Source organism: Symsagittifera roscoffensis, chromosome 1 (genome assembly GCF_963678635.1).
Source record: "Symsagittifera roscoffensis chromosome 1, txSymRosc1.1, whole genome shotgun sequence".
NCBI classification, from domain to species: Eukaryota; Metazoa; Xenacoelomorpha; order Acoela; family Convolutidae; genus Symsagittifera; species Symsagittifera roscoffensis.
In genome coordinates this window covers 60,824,867-60,843,603 of record NC_087062.1, presented here as the reverse complement: position 1 = coordinate 60,843,603, position 18,737 = coordinate 60,824,867, and the positions used below count along the sequence as shown (strand labels likewise).

The 18,737-nt window shown below is 41.1% G+C and overlaps 1 protein-coding gene across 2 annotated transcripts in view; it reads left to right on the top strand.

The window, feature by feature from the left end:
* Positions 1-18,737, top strand: part of LOC134846801 (centrosomal protein of 44 kDa-like) — a 214,816-nt gene that overhangs the window by 164,261 nt on the left and 31,818 nt on the right. For both annotated transcript variants that reach the window (XM_063864195.1, XM_063864200.1), the window contains exons 2-5: positions 16,741-16,829; positions 17,392-17,539; positions 17,612-17,809; positions 18,397-18,430. In XM_063864195.1, the coding sequence (XP_063720265.1) occupies positions 16,747-16,829; positions 17,392-17,539; positions 17,612-17,809; positions 18,397-18,430 (463 nt within the window). In that variant the 5' untranslated portion in view covers positions 16,741-16,746. The remainder of the gene's footprint in view (positions 1-16,740; positions 16,830-17,391; positions 17,540-17,611; positions 17,810-18,396; positions 18,431-18,737) is intronic.

Here is an 18,737-nt window from a genome sequence, read left to right as displayed (position 1 = left end):
AACGGCTTGTTGGAAAGACAAAATTAGACTCTGGTGTCGATGTTGAGGGTGTACTGTTCTTGATACATGACTGATTGGGATAGATATCTTCAACAAGTGATGGGAGGTTATAATAGCACGCAACACTCCACCACAGGAATTATTCCGGACATGATGTTGACTGGACATGAAAAGTCTTTGCTTTTAACTTTCTTCTATCCAGGGTATGAAGGAAAAAACATCGCCACAAGTCTATGTAAGGGACGTGATCAGGCGTCAGCATGAGCTGAACGACTTATGCAGAAGCAATACGCAACAAGCCCAGGCGAGGCAGAGGAAAAAGTTTGACAAGAAGGCAGCTGGTGCAAAAACTTACTCAGTAGGAGAATATATGTGGATCTTTCAGAAAGTCATACCAACGAAAGGAACGCAGAAACTCCTGAAGAAATGGAGGGGACCGTTCTTACAGACTGAGTACCGGCCGAGCTGCGCATTTTGAGAATATTAAGCCCCAAAACGCACCCACAGAGTACTGGTGTATACCTGAAGACACGGAGGAGGGCAATTATCTGATGATGGACCCCGCTTCCGAGTTCAACGAGTCTGAGAGACCTTATGATCAACGAAGGAGCGTCCGTAGCGTGTGCGTAACAGAGAGACGCTCTCTGTTTCGTACGGTTCATGTTGGAACAAATATCGGTACCAGCGCTGAGTACTTGTCCAAAAATGCTGAGAGAGGGCAGTGAGCCAGCCAAGACCTTGCTCTTAAAAGCGCTATCGGACCTTCATCAAATCAAGCCAATGCGGCTGAACATGAAAGATCCCGTAGAACTAGAACCATTGAAGTAGATCGATGAAATCCGAATATTTTCGAACGACGAGCTTAGGCTCACGAAAGAATCAATGGGGACACTGCTGATGCCCAGTGAATACTGTGGACCGATCAGAAAGAAGTCATACCATTGTTTGTCGGGAATTGTTGATCCTTCCATCAATGAGGACATACGTGATTGTTACTTCGATTACGAACAAGCGGTGTTGCTGAGACTCTGGTCGTCAATAATTTCAACGATACGAAGCATTGCCAGTCAACAAGTTAAATTGGGACTTGTTTTGGAAGGAAAGGTGACTGTACCTTCCAAGACGAAATCTGATAACCGGATGGAATTCGGATTGGGTTTCTCAGACGAGTTACTGAGAACGAGCCTGATGGTGGTGTGGGATTTGATGAAACCATCATGGTGCCCAATTCCAAATGCTGATTCGATACTACGAGCGACGCATGGTATACAAAAAGAGTTAAATGCAGAAGGTAATTTGCGTGACCTCAACATTATCTACAATTTGATGACAAGAGCCTCTAGGAGCAACAAAGTGAACAATGGGGAGTTGCCGTGCTGGGGAGCAGAAGACTGGATTGAACCTAGTGACTATCTGGCGAACGTTTGTGGGCTTGAAGTTCATATGTGTGGGGGTCTCACTGCGTGAAGACACTTGCGAAACGACACAGGCAATTGACGATACTGTTTGGAAACATAGTGATGAAAGCGAAAACGTAAAGAGAGCTAATTGCAGATTGCCATGGAGGAACTGAAGTAAATGTAGTGAATGCACTTGGGTTCTAGAGCATGTTTGGTTCTTCAGAGTCACTATTGATTCTAGAACAAAAGCATGAGATGGTCACAGTCATCAGTGTAGAAGTGTTTCCGAGAGTGTTGCAAACCAAACAGAAGCATATTGGAAAATGGAGAGAAGCAATAGAAGTGAAAATGAACATCACGCTGAGTGAACTTTATCGCATGCCGTCTGGAGCACAATACCTAGTGATATCGACGTTGGCGCCGATGTGCAAAAGCCGATACTCCATTACACTTCTTAGCAGTGGATGTAAAGTTTACAAGGACGATTGTGGATGAAGACTGCTCGTGCAAAATGTGTGAAACTTGCGAGAAGGTCGGAGAAATTTCACGAATTGCTATGTTAGATATTTGGCGGCAGTTCCAGGAAGAACCAAATATGAGTTAGTACCGATAATGGGAAAGAAGTTCATGGGATACGCTAGAAGAGACTTCAGTGATTTGGAAAGACACAAACAGAGACGATCAACAGCGACGAATTACAATGCAGTAGACGAGAATGATGAAATCCACCGAGTGATGATGGATGTGGAACCACAACTGGAAGCGTCGGGGTAACGAAACTGGAGAATCATCATGTTGACACATGATGAATTCCCGTGCCATTGCTTGCTACAAACATGGTAGTATCCCGGGCGAATTAATCTGGTGTTCATCTGGGATTCTGGAGAGCTGCTCTCCATGGGTTTACCAGACTCTTCGCAGCCCATATCGATAGTGATAATAGGAGTTATGATGGCAATTCGATGGTTGGAAGATCATGTTAAGGAAAAAAATCGACAAGAAGCACCGACCAAAGAACAGTTAGAGGAAATGGATTGTCTAAAAAGTTTAGATCTTTTTTAGACAACGTGCAAACTCTTGAACGTTCCGATGGATGCGAAGAACATATGTGTCAGAAGACGACTGATGCCATGGTTAAGAGCCAACATGACTGCTTGGTTGTACGAGTATGCCAAAAAGCATATGTCGAAGCACAGCAGAATGCACAGTTCGTATCAGATGGACGTAGGACCGGGAGCTTTCAAACCAGCTTTTGTAACACATCGGAATGCAGTGACGCGGTGACCATTATAGTCACCTGAACGCGGTGACCATAAAGGACGCTTACCCAATTCCACGCATAGACGAGAGCCTCTCGAAACAAGTTTTCATTACACTGGATCTGGGTTCTGCCTTCTGGCAGGTTCCTCTGCGGAATAAGGACAGAGAGAAGACAGAGATTTGCATGTGAATTGGGTTTGTTCCTGTGGAACATGGTATCCTTCGGCTTGTGCAAGGCCACGGCGACCTTTTAAAGACAGTTGGCTCAGGATTTGACCAGGATAACGAAGAAGTACGAGAATCTCGTGAACGATGTGGTCATGGCGATACCCACTTTGGCAAATCACATCGACAGACTCGACGAGGTCTTCGAATGCATGAAGAGAGCCGACTTGAAATGCAAACCGTCGAAATATGAGATCATGAGGCACTCAATTAAGTATCTGATAAGAATGATAGACAGGCATGGCTAACTTGGAAGGCCCCCAAAACGGACACACATCTCATGAGTTTTCTGGGTATTGCCAATTATTACCGCGAGTTCATATAGGGATACGCAGACAGGGTGTCTCCAATGCAGCAATTAATGCGCAACAAAGGGAAGAAGTTCGAATGAAATGAAAGAGCTCAGGAAGCTTTCGAGAATAGAAAGCGGGAACTAAGCGAAGCGCCAGTGCTAGGAATGGCCACGGAGAAAAGCATGTACGTTCTCGACAATCATGCTTCAGTGGTGGCCATTTCAGGAATACTGCATCAGCAGCAAGAATGGAATGGGAGAACAATTCTCCGTCCCGTTGAGCGACACTGAAATGAAATGTGGTGCACCAAAAGCAGAAATGTTTGCGGTAGTCACGTTCGTGGAGAAGTACCGAGCATACTTGGCGAGCGCTCCTTTTAAGTTGCGTGTGGATAACAGAGCCCTATCCTGGTTGAAGACAAAACTCGAGGGACCAGAGTTAGAATGGTCACTGGATAATCGAGTTGAATTTCTACCACATGATAATCGAGCAAAGGATGCGTGACAAGCACCAGAATGCTGACAGCCTCAGTAAAAAGACTGAGTTGTATGAGAGACTGGAGCATAAGCAGATGAATCAGGTGGAAATCAAGGAAGGAGTCTTGTTTCTGGACGAAGAGACTTATGAAGCCCTTCCCTTGACGAGATGGTTGTACAAGTCAGGACATCCAATTCCGGGACACCCAGAATTACCTGTGGAGAAAGCCGCAGAAATAAAGATCTTATCCAAAAGGGAACCTGTGCCCTTGGATCTGTTGCTACGTTCGAACCTGGTCCAACATGAACTCTCTCATATGAACATGAACATCCTCTCATTGCTAGATAAAACGATGCAGGTCACAGCACAAGTGATGCGGATGCTGGGTGGATTGTTGAAGAGAGAATGGACTAGAGATGACCCCGAATAGGCATCAGCCATGGCATCGCTAACAGTCAATGAGAAGATACGGATAAAACCATCAAGACGTTAACATCAAGAAAACGAAAGGGATGGTAGGACGGTAGTTCAGCGACTAGTATCCTCGTTTACTCAAAGCGTTTTGGTGAGAACATCATACGACGAAAAAGGACAAAAGGTCGGAAACCAGAAGAAGACTGTCACTTTTGAGGAAACTAATAAAGGATGGAACGAAGTTGAATCGGAAACCCGGAACAAGAGAATTTGTCCAGCGAGTCGGATGTGGTAATGTAAACGAACAAGACCAGACGGACAGAGTTTTGTCCGGGGAGTTTAAATAGATGAGTATATCGTGCACAATAGAAACTGCCCTGGAAACTTGTTCCACGGCAGACTCATCTGTTGATAACACCTCGAGAAAATCAGAGATAACTTATCTGATCTGATAGCTTTTCAGACAGGGACTCGAGCAGAATCAGACTTATCAGAGTTAGCAATCCACATATTACTAGTGGAGACTCGAGCAAGAGACTTGGACAGGGAAGTGTAACAAGACCCTGATAGTGATCGGTACCTGATCTCGAGAGAAAAAGTTTAAGATAACGCAGCGGATGACCTGGAAATGATGGCGGTATCGAGACTTTCGATGAACCTATTACCACAGAAGGAAGCAGTCAAGACTGACCTTCATCCTTTTAAACAAGAGACAGAGCCATTGGCAAAGATTTGGTGCGTAAAGATGGAAGATGATACGCATCACGCCGATGAGCTATACAGTCATTTTAGGATCATGAAGACTTACTTAAAGGCAAGATACAGACTATCGGACTTATTAAGAGCGCAGAGAAGTGACCGCAGGACAAGTATCTTGAAAACGCCGGACAAAGGAGATCTGGAGGAGGATCGGTATCGAATTTTGAGACAATACTACATGCAAAAAGACGGGAGGATATATCTGAGTGACGGATCGTGGCTTGCTAAAGGAGAGAGGAGGACAAGGTACTGTACCAGTACAACGCGATAGTCTTGCCGCAACTTTATCAGGGTTAACTTTTATTCAAGTCACATGATCATATGGGCCACCAAGGGATCAGCAAAGTATACCAGAGGATCTTGAAACGTTTCGAGAAATTGGCAACAGCATGCCTGTCATGCCAACAGGTAAAGGGTCCAAGCAAAGTGCAAAAAATCGATGTTCAACGACATATCAATCGGACAATGGGACAGCTTTCGTAGGAGAACGTATCAAGGAGCTCGTGAGACGTTCTCAAGTAAGTCAGGCTCATTCAACCACGTATCATCCACAAACTAACGGCTTGTTGGAAAGACAAAATTAGACTCTGGTGTCGATGTTGAGGGTGTACTGTTCCTGATACATGACTGATTGGGATAGATATCTTCCACAAGTGATGGGAGCTTATAGTAGCATGCAACACTCCACCACAGGAATTATTCCGGACATGATGTTGACTGGACATGAAAAGTCTTTGCTTTTAACTTTCTTCTATCCAGGGTATGAAGGAAAAAACATCGCCACAAGTCTATGTAAGGGACGTGATCAGGCGTCAGCATGAGCTGAACGACTTATGCTGAAGCAATACGCAACAAGCCCAGGCGAGGCAGAGGAAAAGGTTTGACAAGAACGCAGCTGGTGCAAAAGTTTACTCAGTAGGAGACTATATTTGGATCTTTCAGAACGTCATACCAACGAAAGGAACGGAGAAACACCTGAAGAAATGGAGGGGACCGTTCATGATGACGGAAGTGCTTCAGGAGGGACGTTTTTACAGACTGAGTACCGGCCGAGCTGCGTTTTTTGAGAAAATTAAGCCACAATACGCATCCACAGAGTACTGGTGTATACCTGAAGACATTGAGGAGGGCAATTACCTGATGATGGACCCCGCTTCCGAGTTCAACGAGAAAGGTACCATGGAAAAGAACGATAGAAATGAGATTCTAGAGGAAGGGACAAGTCCGCCCCTGGACCAGGATCCCAATTAAATAATTGAGGCGGACGAGGAAACCTTACCATACGCAGAGGAGGACTGCGAAAATTCCGAGCTGATAGAGTTTCTCAGGCACATGGTTCCGGGTCTACACTTTACAACGCAAACAAGACAGAGTGACATGACAAAACCTGCAAAGAAATATAACCCTTACGGAAACGATTTTGTAGTGGACAGGATTGACTTGAAAAAAGAGTGGAGCAATTGGTGGGTCTAGAAGAGATACCAGCGTCACAACACATCGACATCGTCGATGAACAAGACAAGGAGTGGATCGACGATCGGTCTAAGCCTGAAGTGGAGTTTGACGATGAGCAACAGCAGACGTAAGAACAAGAATTAACGAACCTGCGCGTCTTAGAGTGGTTGAACGAAATGACATCAGACCCAAAAAAAAGCAGTGTCACGAATCAGGACGTAGACCGCGAGAGCAAGAATTACATAAAGAATGACGAATAGGATCCTCCCTGTGCTGCCCAGGAAGGTCATTTGCTCATTCCTACATTCAACTTTAACTTAATATCTTGTATGCGATCGATGGGGACGTCAATGAAAATTTTTGACCGGCGAGTGGGGGTGAGACTTACCCTCACTGAAAAATTACTAAATCAAAAATTAAAAATAGCAAGACAAACAGGTTACCTGGAGGCAGAAACAGATGAAGGCCCTAGGAAATCAGACATAGCTCGAGTAGTAGAGTCATATTTTAACTTGCCAAATGAGTACTCAAGCAGGATAATACTAACAGATAGCAATTTTTTATTTACAAATAAGACATATGCGATAGCGACCATCGCGAACATGAGTGTTAGAACAGTGTTAGCAGCAGATTTTAAGAGACAAAATAAAAACATAGAATATATAGACCTTATGATCAACGAAGGAGCGTCCGTAGCGTGTGCGTAACGGAGAGACGCTCTCTGTTTCGTACGGTTCATGTTGGAACAAATATCGGAACCAGCGCTGAATACTTGTGCAAAAATGCTGAGAGAGGGCAGTGAGCCAGCAAAAACCTTGCTCTTACAAGCGCAATTGGACATTCATCAAATCAAGCCAATGCGGCTGAACATGAAAGATCCCGTAGAACTAGAACCATTGAAGTAGATCGATGAAATCCGAAGATTCTCGAACAACGAGCTTAGGCTTACGAAAGAATCAATGGGGACACTGCTGAAGCCCAGTGAATACTGCGGACCGATCAGAAAAAAGTCATACCATTAGTTGTCGGGAATTGTTGGAACGGCATATAATCCTTTCATCAATGAGGACATACGTGATTGTTACTTCGATTACGAACAAGCGGTGTTGCTGAGACTCTGGTCGTCAATAATTTCAACGATACGAAGCATTGCCAGTCAACAAGTTAAATTGGGATTTGTATTGGAAGGAAAGGTGACTGTACCTTCCAAGACGAAATCTGATAACCGGATGGAATTCGGATTGGGTTTCTCAGACGAGTTACTGAGAACGAGCCTGATGGTGGTGTGGGATTTGATGAAACCATCAAGGTGCCCGATTCCAAATGCTGATTCGATACTACGAGCGACGCATGGAACAGACTCTTCGCAGCCCATATCGATAGTGATAATTGGAGTTATGATGGTAATTTGATGGTTGGAAGCTCATGTTAAGGAAAACAATCGACAAGAAGCACCGACCAAAGAACAGTTAGAGAAAATGGATTGTCCAAAAATTTTAGATCTTTTTTAGACAACGTGCAAACTTTTGAACATTCCGATGGATGCGAAGAAAATATGTGTCAGAAGACGACTGATGCCATGATTAAGAGCCAGCATGACTGCTTGGTTGTACGAGTATGCCAAAAAGCATATGTCGAAGCACAGCAGAATATACAGTTCGTATCAGATGGACGTAGGATCGGGAGCTTTCAAACCAGCTTTTGTAACACATCGGAATGCAGTAACAACCGCAGTAAAGAGATCGTCAAGAGCGAGTGGTTGGAACGGGAGAGAAAGAGAAGAAATATTGACGGAAAACCTGGAGAGAAATGTGACGTTGTGCCTCCATAACAGCTTCTGCTGGAATAGGGAAGCTAGTGTAGATCCCCTACCTTGTTGCAAACAAAAGGGTAACAGAGCAGAGGTGTTGGAGGACTGCCTCCAACAGCGTCAGAATGGACACCGACGTGTTGCAAGACACTAAAACTGAGATTGCGCTTTCAATATCACCGGAGAAGGAGCTGGAGCAATGACAAAAAGTCGAACAACGCGATGCAAAAAGGAGAAAGATAAGAAGAATTTAGAAGTTTTAGAACTTCTAAACGATGAAGACCAGAGAAAGAAATCAACAAAGAAGTAACTAAGAAGAAGATGTTAAAACTCAGAATGTTTTTTTTGTGTGAGAAGAACTCAAATGAGATCCAAGCAACAAAGCTTGAAATTGAAATTGAATGAAGGAGAAACTTTTAGTTGATTTTTGAGTTAAAGAATTTGTCGCATTTACAAATTTGCATAATGATTTCACTTACTGTTTTTAAAGACACTTCCTATTTTTTTTAGAAAAGGCTTGAGTGTAGAGTATATTAAATATTCCAGCCTGCATGGTTGTTTTCAATCAACTAAGATGACTGAACACTTTGTGGTGATATGAAAGACTTCAGTAATCTCTTGAAAAAGTAGCTTATTCCATTATTCCTTCTAACCACCAAGTTTACTATTTTTATTTTTTAGGACCAATAACAACGAAGTTCCCGAAAGATATAGTAGGATAATTTTAGTTTGTTGGTTGGCAGAACTCTTCTGCGTCCCAACATCTTATAAACCTAGGATAAGAAGTTTTGAGTCAAGATAAGGGCGCTAAAGTCAGAGAAGACTGGAGGATATATCTGAGTGACGGATCGTGGCTTGCAAAAGGAGAGAGGAGGAAATATTTACAAATAAGACATATGCGATAGCGACCACCGCGGACATGAGTTTTAGAACAGTGTTAGCAGCAGATTTCAAGAGACAAAATAAAAACATAGAAAAATTATGGAATCAACGACCAGGAATAGGAGGTGTAGCAGCCCTACCCAAAAGGCGTATGGAACGTTAGTCTCTTCTGAAATGCATGTGGAAACAGTGGATCAATTGGCGAGCTTACCGTGGAGAGCAGTAACACTACGTCACTTTGAAGAACAACTGCGAACTACTCCGAAGATGCATGCTCTAATAGCGGTACCGTACGTCAGAACTGATCTGCAACTGAGATTTTCTTGGTGTATGACGGGATTGACGATGGGAGAGTATGATTCGGAAGAAAGGAAGAGATCGGAAGAAGAGAAGGTGCTCTTAATGACGAGTCTGAGAGACCTTATGATCACCGAAGGAGCGTCCGTAGCGTGTGCGTAACGGAGATACGCTCTCTGTTTTGTACGGTTCATGTTGGAACAAATATCGGTACCAGCGCTGAATACTTGTGCAAAAATGCTGAGAGAGGGCAGTGAGCCAGCGAAGACCTTGCTCTTACAAGCGCTATTGGACATTCATCAAATCAAGCCGGCTGAAAATGAAAGATCCCGTAGAACTAGAACCATTGAAGTAGATCGATGAAATCCGAAGATTCTCGAACAACGAGCTTAGGCTCACGAAAGATTCAATGGGGACACTGCTGAAGCCCAGTGAATACTGCGGACCGATCAGAAAAAAGTCATACCATTAGTTTTCGGGAATTGTTGGAACGGCATATAATCCTTTCATCAATGAGGACATAAGTGATTGTTACTTCGATTACGAACAAGCGGTGTTGCTGAGACTCTGGTCGTCAATAATTTCAACGATACGAAGCATTGCCAGTCAACAAGTTAATTGGGATTTGTATTGGAAGGAAAGGTGACTGTAATGTGAAAGGATACGAAATCTGATAACCGGATGGAATTCGGATTGGGTTTCTCAGACGAGTTACTAAGAACGAGCCTGATGGTGGTGTGGGATTTGATGAAACCATCATGGTGCCCGATTCCAAATGCTGATTTGATACTACGAGCGACGCATGGTATACAAAGGGAATTATATGCAGATGGTAATTTGCGTGACCTCAACATTATCTACAATTTGATGACAACATCCTCTAGGAGCAACAGAGAGAACAATGTGGAGTTGCTGTGCTGGGGAGCAGAAGACTGGATTGAACCTGTGACACTTGCGAAACGGCACAGGCAATTGACGATACTGTTTGGAAATATAGTGATGAAAGCGAAAACGTAATGAGAGCTAATTGCAGATTGCCATGAAGGAACTGAAGTGAATGCAGTGACTGCACTAGGCTTCTAGAGCATGTTTGAATCTTCAGAGTCACTATTGATTCTAGAACAAAAGCATGAGATGTTCACAGTCATCAGTGTAGAAGTGTTTCCGAGAGTGTTGCAAACCAAACAGAAGCATATTGGAAAATGGAGAAAAGTGAAAATGAACATCAGGCTGAGTGAAATTTTTTGCAGGCCGTCTGCAGCGCGGTACTTAGTAGGATCGACGTTGGCGCCGATGTGCAAAAGACGATACTCCAGTACACTTCTTAGCAGTGGATGTAAAGGTTACAAGGACGATTGTGGATGAAGACTGCTCAGTGCAAAATGTGTGAAACTTGCGAGAAGGTCGGAGAAATTTTACGAATTGCTATGTTAGATGTTTGCGGCAGTTCCAGGAAGAACCAAATATGAGTTAGAACCGATAATGGGAAAGAAGTTCATGGGATACGCTAGAAGAGACTTCAGTGATTTGGAAAGACACAAACAGAGACGATCAACAGCGACGAATTACAATGCAGTAGACGAGAAATATGAAATCCACCGAGTGATGATGGATGTGGAACCACAACTGGAAGCGTCGGGGTAACGAAACTGGAGAAGCATCAAGTTGACACATGATGAATTCCCGTGCCATTGTTTGCTACAAACATGGTAGTATCCCGGGCAAATTAATCTGGTGTTTATCTGGGATTCTGGAGAGCTGCTCTCCATGGGTTTAACAGACTCTTCGCAGCCCATATCGATAATCATAATTAGAGTTATGATGGCAATTCGATGGTTGGAAGCTCATGTTAAGGAAAACAATCGACAAGAAGCACCGACCAAAGAACAGTTAGAGAAAATGGATTGTCCAAAAATTTTAGATCTTTTTTAGACAACGTGCAAACTTTTGAACATTCCGATGGATGCGAAGAAAATATGTGTCAGAAGGTGACTGATGCCATGATTAAGAGCCAACATGACTGCTTGGTTGTACGAGTATGCCAAAAAACATATGTCGAAGCACAGCAGAATGTACATTTCGTATCAGATTCGCGTAGGATCGGGAGCTTTCAAACCAGCTTTTGTAACACATTGGAATGCAGTAACAACCGCAGTAAAGAGAACGTCAAGAAAGAATGTTTGGAACGGGAGAGAAAGAGAAGAAATATTGACGGAAAACCTGGAAAGAAATGTGACGTTGTGCCTCCACAACAGCTTCTGCTGGAATAGGGAACTCAAGTGTAGATCCCCTACCTTGTTGCAAAGAAAGGGTAGAAGAGCAGAGGTGTTCGAGGATTGCCTCCAACAGCGTCAGAACGGACACCGACGTGTTGCAAGACACTAAAACTGAGATTGCGCTTTCAATATCACCGGAGAAGGAGCTGGAGCAATGACAAAAAGCCGAACAACGCGATGCAAAAAGGAGAAAGATAAGAAGAATTTAGAAGTTTTAGAACTTCTAAGCGATGAAGACCAGAGAAAGACATCAACGAAGAAGTAACTAAGAAGAAGATGTTAAAACTCAGAACGTTTTTTTTGTGTGAGAAGAACTCAAATGAGATCGAAGCAACAAAGTTTAAAATTGAAACTGAATGAAGGAGAAAATTTTAGTTGATTTTTGAGTTAAAGAATTTGTTGCATTAACAAATTTGCATTATGATTTCACTTAGTGTTTTTAAAGATACTTCCTATTTTTTGTAGAAAAGGCTTGAGTGAAAAGTATATTAATTATTCCAGCCTGCATGGTTGTTTTTAATCAACTAAGATGACTGATCACTTTGTGGTGATATGAAAGACTTGAGTAATCTCTTGAGAAAGTAGCTTATTCCATTATTCCTTCCAACCACCAAGTTTCCTATTTTTATTTTTTAGGACCAATAACAACGAAGTTCCCGAAAGATATGGTATGATAATTTTAGTTTGTTGGTTGGCAGAACTCTCCTGCGTCCCAACATCTTTTAAAACTAGGTTAAGAAGTTTTGAGTCAAGATAAGGGCGCTAAAGTCAGAAAAGATGTTTCATCTTCAGTCACATCCTCAAAGTGCAGATCAGTAAAAAAGTTAGAAGGCTACAACTGTGTAGTATGATGCCATTTGTATTCTGCAGTGAGTCAATGTGATGTGGATAAAAGTGATTTCTTCCATTTTGAAAATTCTTTCCGATGGCACTGTACCAAGTTAATGAACACCACGTGACTCAATGAGGACACTGACCGGGCTGTCCGGGGAGTATGTGACAATAGACCAGAATGGCGCCAAAATGCATGGCAATATCGAGTTTTTATAAGAGCAGCCGAGTGAGAAAATGGGCAGTTTCGATGGGTTAAAAGCATACGAAGCTGTGTTTAGACGCTAGCCAGGCTTTTCATAACCTAGCTTTTTTCCCGTCGATATGTATTTCTGGGCGATTGTTACAAAAAGGCCGGGTATCAACATGCGGGATGAGATCAGGAGAAGGGTGCTAATTCATAGATTTTAGTCCAAGTAATTTTGGGTTGAGAATATTGAACATGTAAATCAAAAAAACTGTAAAATCAAAAACTTAGTGTAAGGAAACACCAAGTAAGATTTAAAGTCTCAGAAGTTTTAGGAAAAGTAAAGATAACGAAATTCTTATGTAGTGATGCTTAAATTTGATGGTGGAAAGAGTTTAATTTTTTGCTTAGAACCACTCAATTTCGTTTATGATGTTTCAACGTCCGTAAATCAAACAAATTGACATCAGTTTTTTTTAACTTGGCAATGAACATAGTTCAGAGAACATTCTAATTCTCATTTTAATGATTTTTCTTCTGGAAAATATGTGCTCTGAACGAAATTGTAATATTAGTGATTACTCCGAGATCTTTTTCTTCCTCTACTTAGGCAGTTCTTTTACGTAGAAGCAATAGCTTTTTTAACTACCAACTTTTATATTTGCAATCGTCTTTTAGCCTAATAGTTGTGCTAAACTTAATAAAAACTCTTTGTTCAAATTTACCGCTTTATTGTTTTCATGTCATATGCGCGCTGGGCTTTCTTCTTCTGATTATCTAACCAAATCTCGCCGTCCCAGCCGTAGCCGAGTGAAGCTTCCCTGGCGCTATATGGATGCAAAATGGAGTGAGTAGGTGGAACTACCCTTCAACAACATCACAGGTTGTACCGTTCCTACTTATCAATTTTTTATTTTTTTTTTCATTTTTTACTCTGAGATTTAAATTAAACTCTTTCATTCATTGGCCATCCATTCCCCCAACTTTCTATGTAAGAGCTTTTCCGTTGCCTTCGCTGTCTGTGTTTCAGGTCGATGCCCCGATTCCAGGCAAGGCGCATCCCTGACTTTTCACAGAAGCTTGTAATTAGCACATCAAGACAAAATATATCAAACTAGCTCTAGTAAAATCTACAATTCACTCTTACCGCGTCGCTACACTCCAAGATATGTATGAAACTATTTTACAAAACAGACCAAAGCGCCTTAATACAGTTACCATTATTGCCGGGCTTAATGATATTCAAAATATTTTGGATATCATAAAAAGGCATTGAAATGCCAGCTCCTTGTAAAAAATGAAAAATAAAATGAGGCGATAAAAGTATTCAAAAATACCGAAATTAAAAAGAAAAAATGGGCCAGAGTACTTGGTTCTGTCATTGAATCCGAGACTGAATATAAAACTTCCTTAGAATTTAGGTAGAAGAACATAAAAAAATAATGAAAAACTTAGCAAGATCGCAAAAACATCACCACAAAACGTGTACTCCTGTTACACCAAAGGGTATCAAGAAAAATTATCGCTTTTAGCTAGAACTACACCCAATACCACAGAAAACATGCAGGCCTGCGAGAAGATACTGCAGGAAAATCTCATTCCAAGTTTAATTGGTAGAGATAATATCAGCCATCAAATTAGAGACATCGCTTCTTTGCCACTGAAAACGGGTGGTCTGAATATCAAGTAACCTTCTAACTATGAGAATTTTTTAGAACGACCAATTAAAACATCGACAGTCCTAGACACATACGACCCATTATAAGCTAAATCTGAGCAAGAAAAAGACTAAACAAAAATTAAAACACTTAAAACTGAAAGAACAAACCAAAAAAGAACTAACATTTTGAACAACTTGAGCGACAATGAAAAATACGCGCTTGAGCTGGCCTCCAAAAAAAGGCCTCAAACTGGTTAAATGCACTGCCTTCTAGTAGATATAATTTAACCTGAATAAATCCGAATTCCGGGATGGAATTTATCTCAGATATGGATGGGAACCAACCAATATTCCAATCACATGTGCATGTGGTCAATCTTTCGACCTTACCCACGCCCTTCACTGTGCAAAGGGTGGATACCCCCACATGAAGCATAACGAAATCAGAGATACCTTTGCGATCCTCATGAGCGAGGCTTGAAATTTCGGTCATTGCAAGGCGAGAGCTTTGTCAACAATTCAACCACAACTGAAAAAGACGCTCGATTAGATGTAAAGGCAAATGGATTATGGGGCTCAAGGTTTAACCGAACCTTCTTTGATGTCAAAGTCTTCAAACCGCACGCAAAAACTTCACGAAGACTACTGAAAGACGCCTATAAAAACCACAATTCACAAAAACACTCGAAATACCAAGAGAGAGTTCTACAAATTGAACAGGACATCTTCTGCCCGCTGTTTTGTGACTGCACTGGTCGTGCGGCACCAGCAGCTACTCGGACAATGCAGCGCTTAGCTGAAAATTTTAGTGAAAAATGGCATGAAAGCTACGCAGAAACAATGAACTATATAAGAACTAAGATAAGCTTCGCGCTGCTCAGGAGCGCTATCAATTGTATACGGGGTTGCAGAACACTGCGTAAGACGCAATTCATAGACAATTCAATAAGTGCTCTTGTAGAGGAGGGACGGTTGAAGTAAATACCTTCAATGACAATGCATTAAATGCTGACTTGACTTATTTCCTGCACTATTGTTTATTGATGTATTTATATAATGCTGGTATGGGCCCTTTCCAGCTTGTGCCCGACCGTACCTAAACGGAACGGTCCCTTTTTAAATTTACTATATCAACCCTTTATTGTCATTGTAGTAGAAGTTTGTGAATGACATGTTTTCCCTCATTTCAAGATCTTGAACGATTTTAACTTTTTAACATTCGCCCAAAGACTACACAGTGACGGAGCGTAGAAAAAGTACGTAATAACGACTGGACGGCGTCAGTTACCTTTATTCTACTCGTTTTTCACCGTCTCGACCAAGCCAGTTGATTTTTTGGTCTGTCTAGGGCTAAGTAAAAAGTAAAGTTACTATTTTTAGGCCATCAGTCAAACGAACTTGAATCAGCTTTCGTTCGAATGCGAACGCAACCACATAGCTGGGTCTCGGATCCTGAGACTACGTGATTGCTATTGAAAACACGGCTCCAATATCCTATTTTACCATGTTTTTGATGACAGTTCTATATTAAATCCATTGGAGATGGATTGACCCTTTCCTCTTTCTTGCTACTCATATTCTAAAACATCAATCAATACCGGTGTTAATTCAAAATTTTTTGGCATCAGAGTAGCTAATAAGTCGGTTCTCCATATACTGTCTCTGGGGGGCTGAGTCTCCGCTTCCTGATTTCACTGTAATAACGTCGTTATTACTCCCAATTCGTGGCACGGGAGGGTACTGCTCTTTACTACTTCCCCACTGAAACCTTTCCGCCTGTCGTCTCTAATTAGCTGTCTTATCCTGCGTGTCAGCCAAAATGGCCGTTTTTCGCACTTCTCTGAAATGCGACGTCACAATTCGAAACATCGAAAATTAAAATTGCAGAATATTCCGACCCTCCTTTTCATTAATAATTGATCGTTAAGGCCTCTAATTCCATATTCGTGTTCGGCCGGAAGGTTACGCTGTGCCAGAATGGCACACTTCAGTGGCCTTTATTTATCTCGCGGTGTAATTTCGCATCATGAGTAAATAGATATCTAATCGATAATTTTGAGTCAGGCATTGAGTTGAAGTATATTAGAAATAACACTGGTCCGAGGACATGGCTAGTCAGGGTCGGTTTTTTCTATAGTTATTGGTATTTTGATTTCTGCATAAAATACCCGGGACTCGGATCCCAATTCTTGAGATCTGAGAGTTGTGTTTCAAATTTTTCAAGTATCAGTGACAACTTCGTTACAGTTTTGATGCACATGTATCTGGTTAGTCTCGACTTCAGTCCTTGATGGTTGCTAAACTAGACATCGTTATGAAATCTATTTATCAGACCTGATGACTGTACGAAACAATTTGCTGGCATTTTTTTTAGCTGGAAGAGAGGTCAAAATTTAAACAATCACTAAAAGTTTTTGTTTTCGTGGTTCTGATTACAGCTGGCTGTTGATTTTTTGGGAGTTATTGTCCTTCATGGCCTTTTTTTTTGATTACGCATCAGTTGTAAACACGTTTTAGAGCATGGACTTGGTGAATAACAGCTTGCGCAGGCTGCATTCCCTTGTGGCAAAGATGAAGTATACCGGAGAATTTGATGCAGACAGGTAAAAAGTGTACCGTTTTTTTACGCAGTTTGCAGGGTTATAGTATGGTGATTTTTATCTAATTTTTGTTGTTTGTTCCGGCGACTCTCGAAGAAGTTTTAGCGTAGGCTCAATGTTTTCTTTAAAAAATTCAAGCCAATTTTGACAACATCAAGGAAATCTCGTATGAGGTTTAGTGTGGCATCATAAGAACGCTCATTTGATGTTACTCAGATTCTTAAAAATCCTAAAACATTCTCATGGGGTTGAAGGATGTCTACATATTTTCGATTTTCACACTAAATTAGACTAAGTTTATACGGGCTGAGCCCCGAAGTTTAATTCTACTACAATTTTAACGGTATTGTAAATTTAGCTAGCGGTCTTTCTGACTTTTTCGGTTATTTCAATCCCCCTATATAGAAAAAATAAATAGAAATATAGATAACAAAATTTGCAAAAACGGAGCTTTATTTTTTTTTTTATATAAGATCAATTTGGTTGAAATATTTGGCTACTTTCACAGCAACCGGCTAATCTCTTCTTGCCATGTTTTTGTTATATGTTTGCATCTGGTTTTAAGGATGAGAATTGGAGACAGTTACAGCTTACTACCCATTTGCAATTATGGTCTTCTTCATTTTTCTTCTAACCTGGCATTGGAAATATCGAATTTGGGACTAGAAGTCTACGGTACATCAGATTCAAAGTTTGTCGAATGCCTCTATCGGGTGAGTGATTACATTTGAGGGCTAGTAAATTTCAAAGACGATAAAAATATTCGCGGGTGATGTATGTTGCAGGTAATGAGAGATATATTCAATTATCAGCCTAAAATCAAGCAAACACAATTTCTATCTAGCACCGGCTTTGCAGAGAAAAAGATTTCGTTGGTGGCTGATGTGATGCAGGCCATCAATGAAAAGTACCCAATGAAACCCAAATCAAAAATTGTAGCAGCCAGTAGGGTTTTTCCACCGAACCGATCTGCCCCACCAAACGTGAGTAATTGAAATGCAGTGCTAATTGCATACGTAAGTAAAGTAGGTTCGAAGTAAGTTAGTTAAAAGTCAATTCTAAACGACGTGATTTTATAAAATGCCACTTTTTAAATATGCTGAATTGTTGATGTTCGATTCTTTGAACAATGTGAAAAATTGATAGAGCCCGTTAAAAAGGATCAGTATTAAAAGAGATTGGGCGAAACTAACCAGTAAAAAATAAATTGATTAATACTCACTTTTATGAAGAATAGCCAAGCCTTAGGATAGGTTGAGTACATCCGGAAAAACATCCCTAAGTTGAGCATAGCGCATAGCAGCAACATCCAAACTAACATATAAAATACAATCAGAACTATAAATGACAATTGCCAGCAATGGTATATTATAATAATGTTGAAATAACATTGTAAACTTGTTAATGTTATTTGTCTCTAGGGCGATAAAAAATATTACACACGCGTTATGATGACTGGCACAACAATTGTCACATTAAGTTACAATTGTTTAGAAATTATAGCAGAATTGAATGCTACTAAAATAGCTGTATCAGAATGGCTGCATAATCATATTCTTCTTTGTTCCAGATGGGAAGAGTGGAGCGAAATATACCCCTAGAAGGTGGGTGGGTTCATTTGTTTCTTAAACTGTTTTGATTTGTAGCGGATTTTGATTTGTAAAAGTCCAGTCTAAGAAGGATAGCCGATTACTGTGCAAGTAGCTCAGATTATTCCGACCATAGTTTCAAAAAAACTACAAGAATAGAAGTTTTTTTTTCAAATTAATGTAGTTTTCCTGCGAGGCGTAATAAAAGAATCGGATGTAAAACTATAACTCAGGCATATTCGACAGTCATAGTAATATAGGCAAACAGGACAACGGATTTTGAAAAATGACTAGAAAAAAATATAAAATTGCAAAAATATAT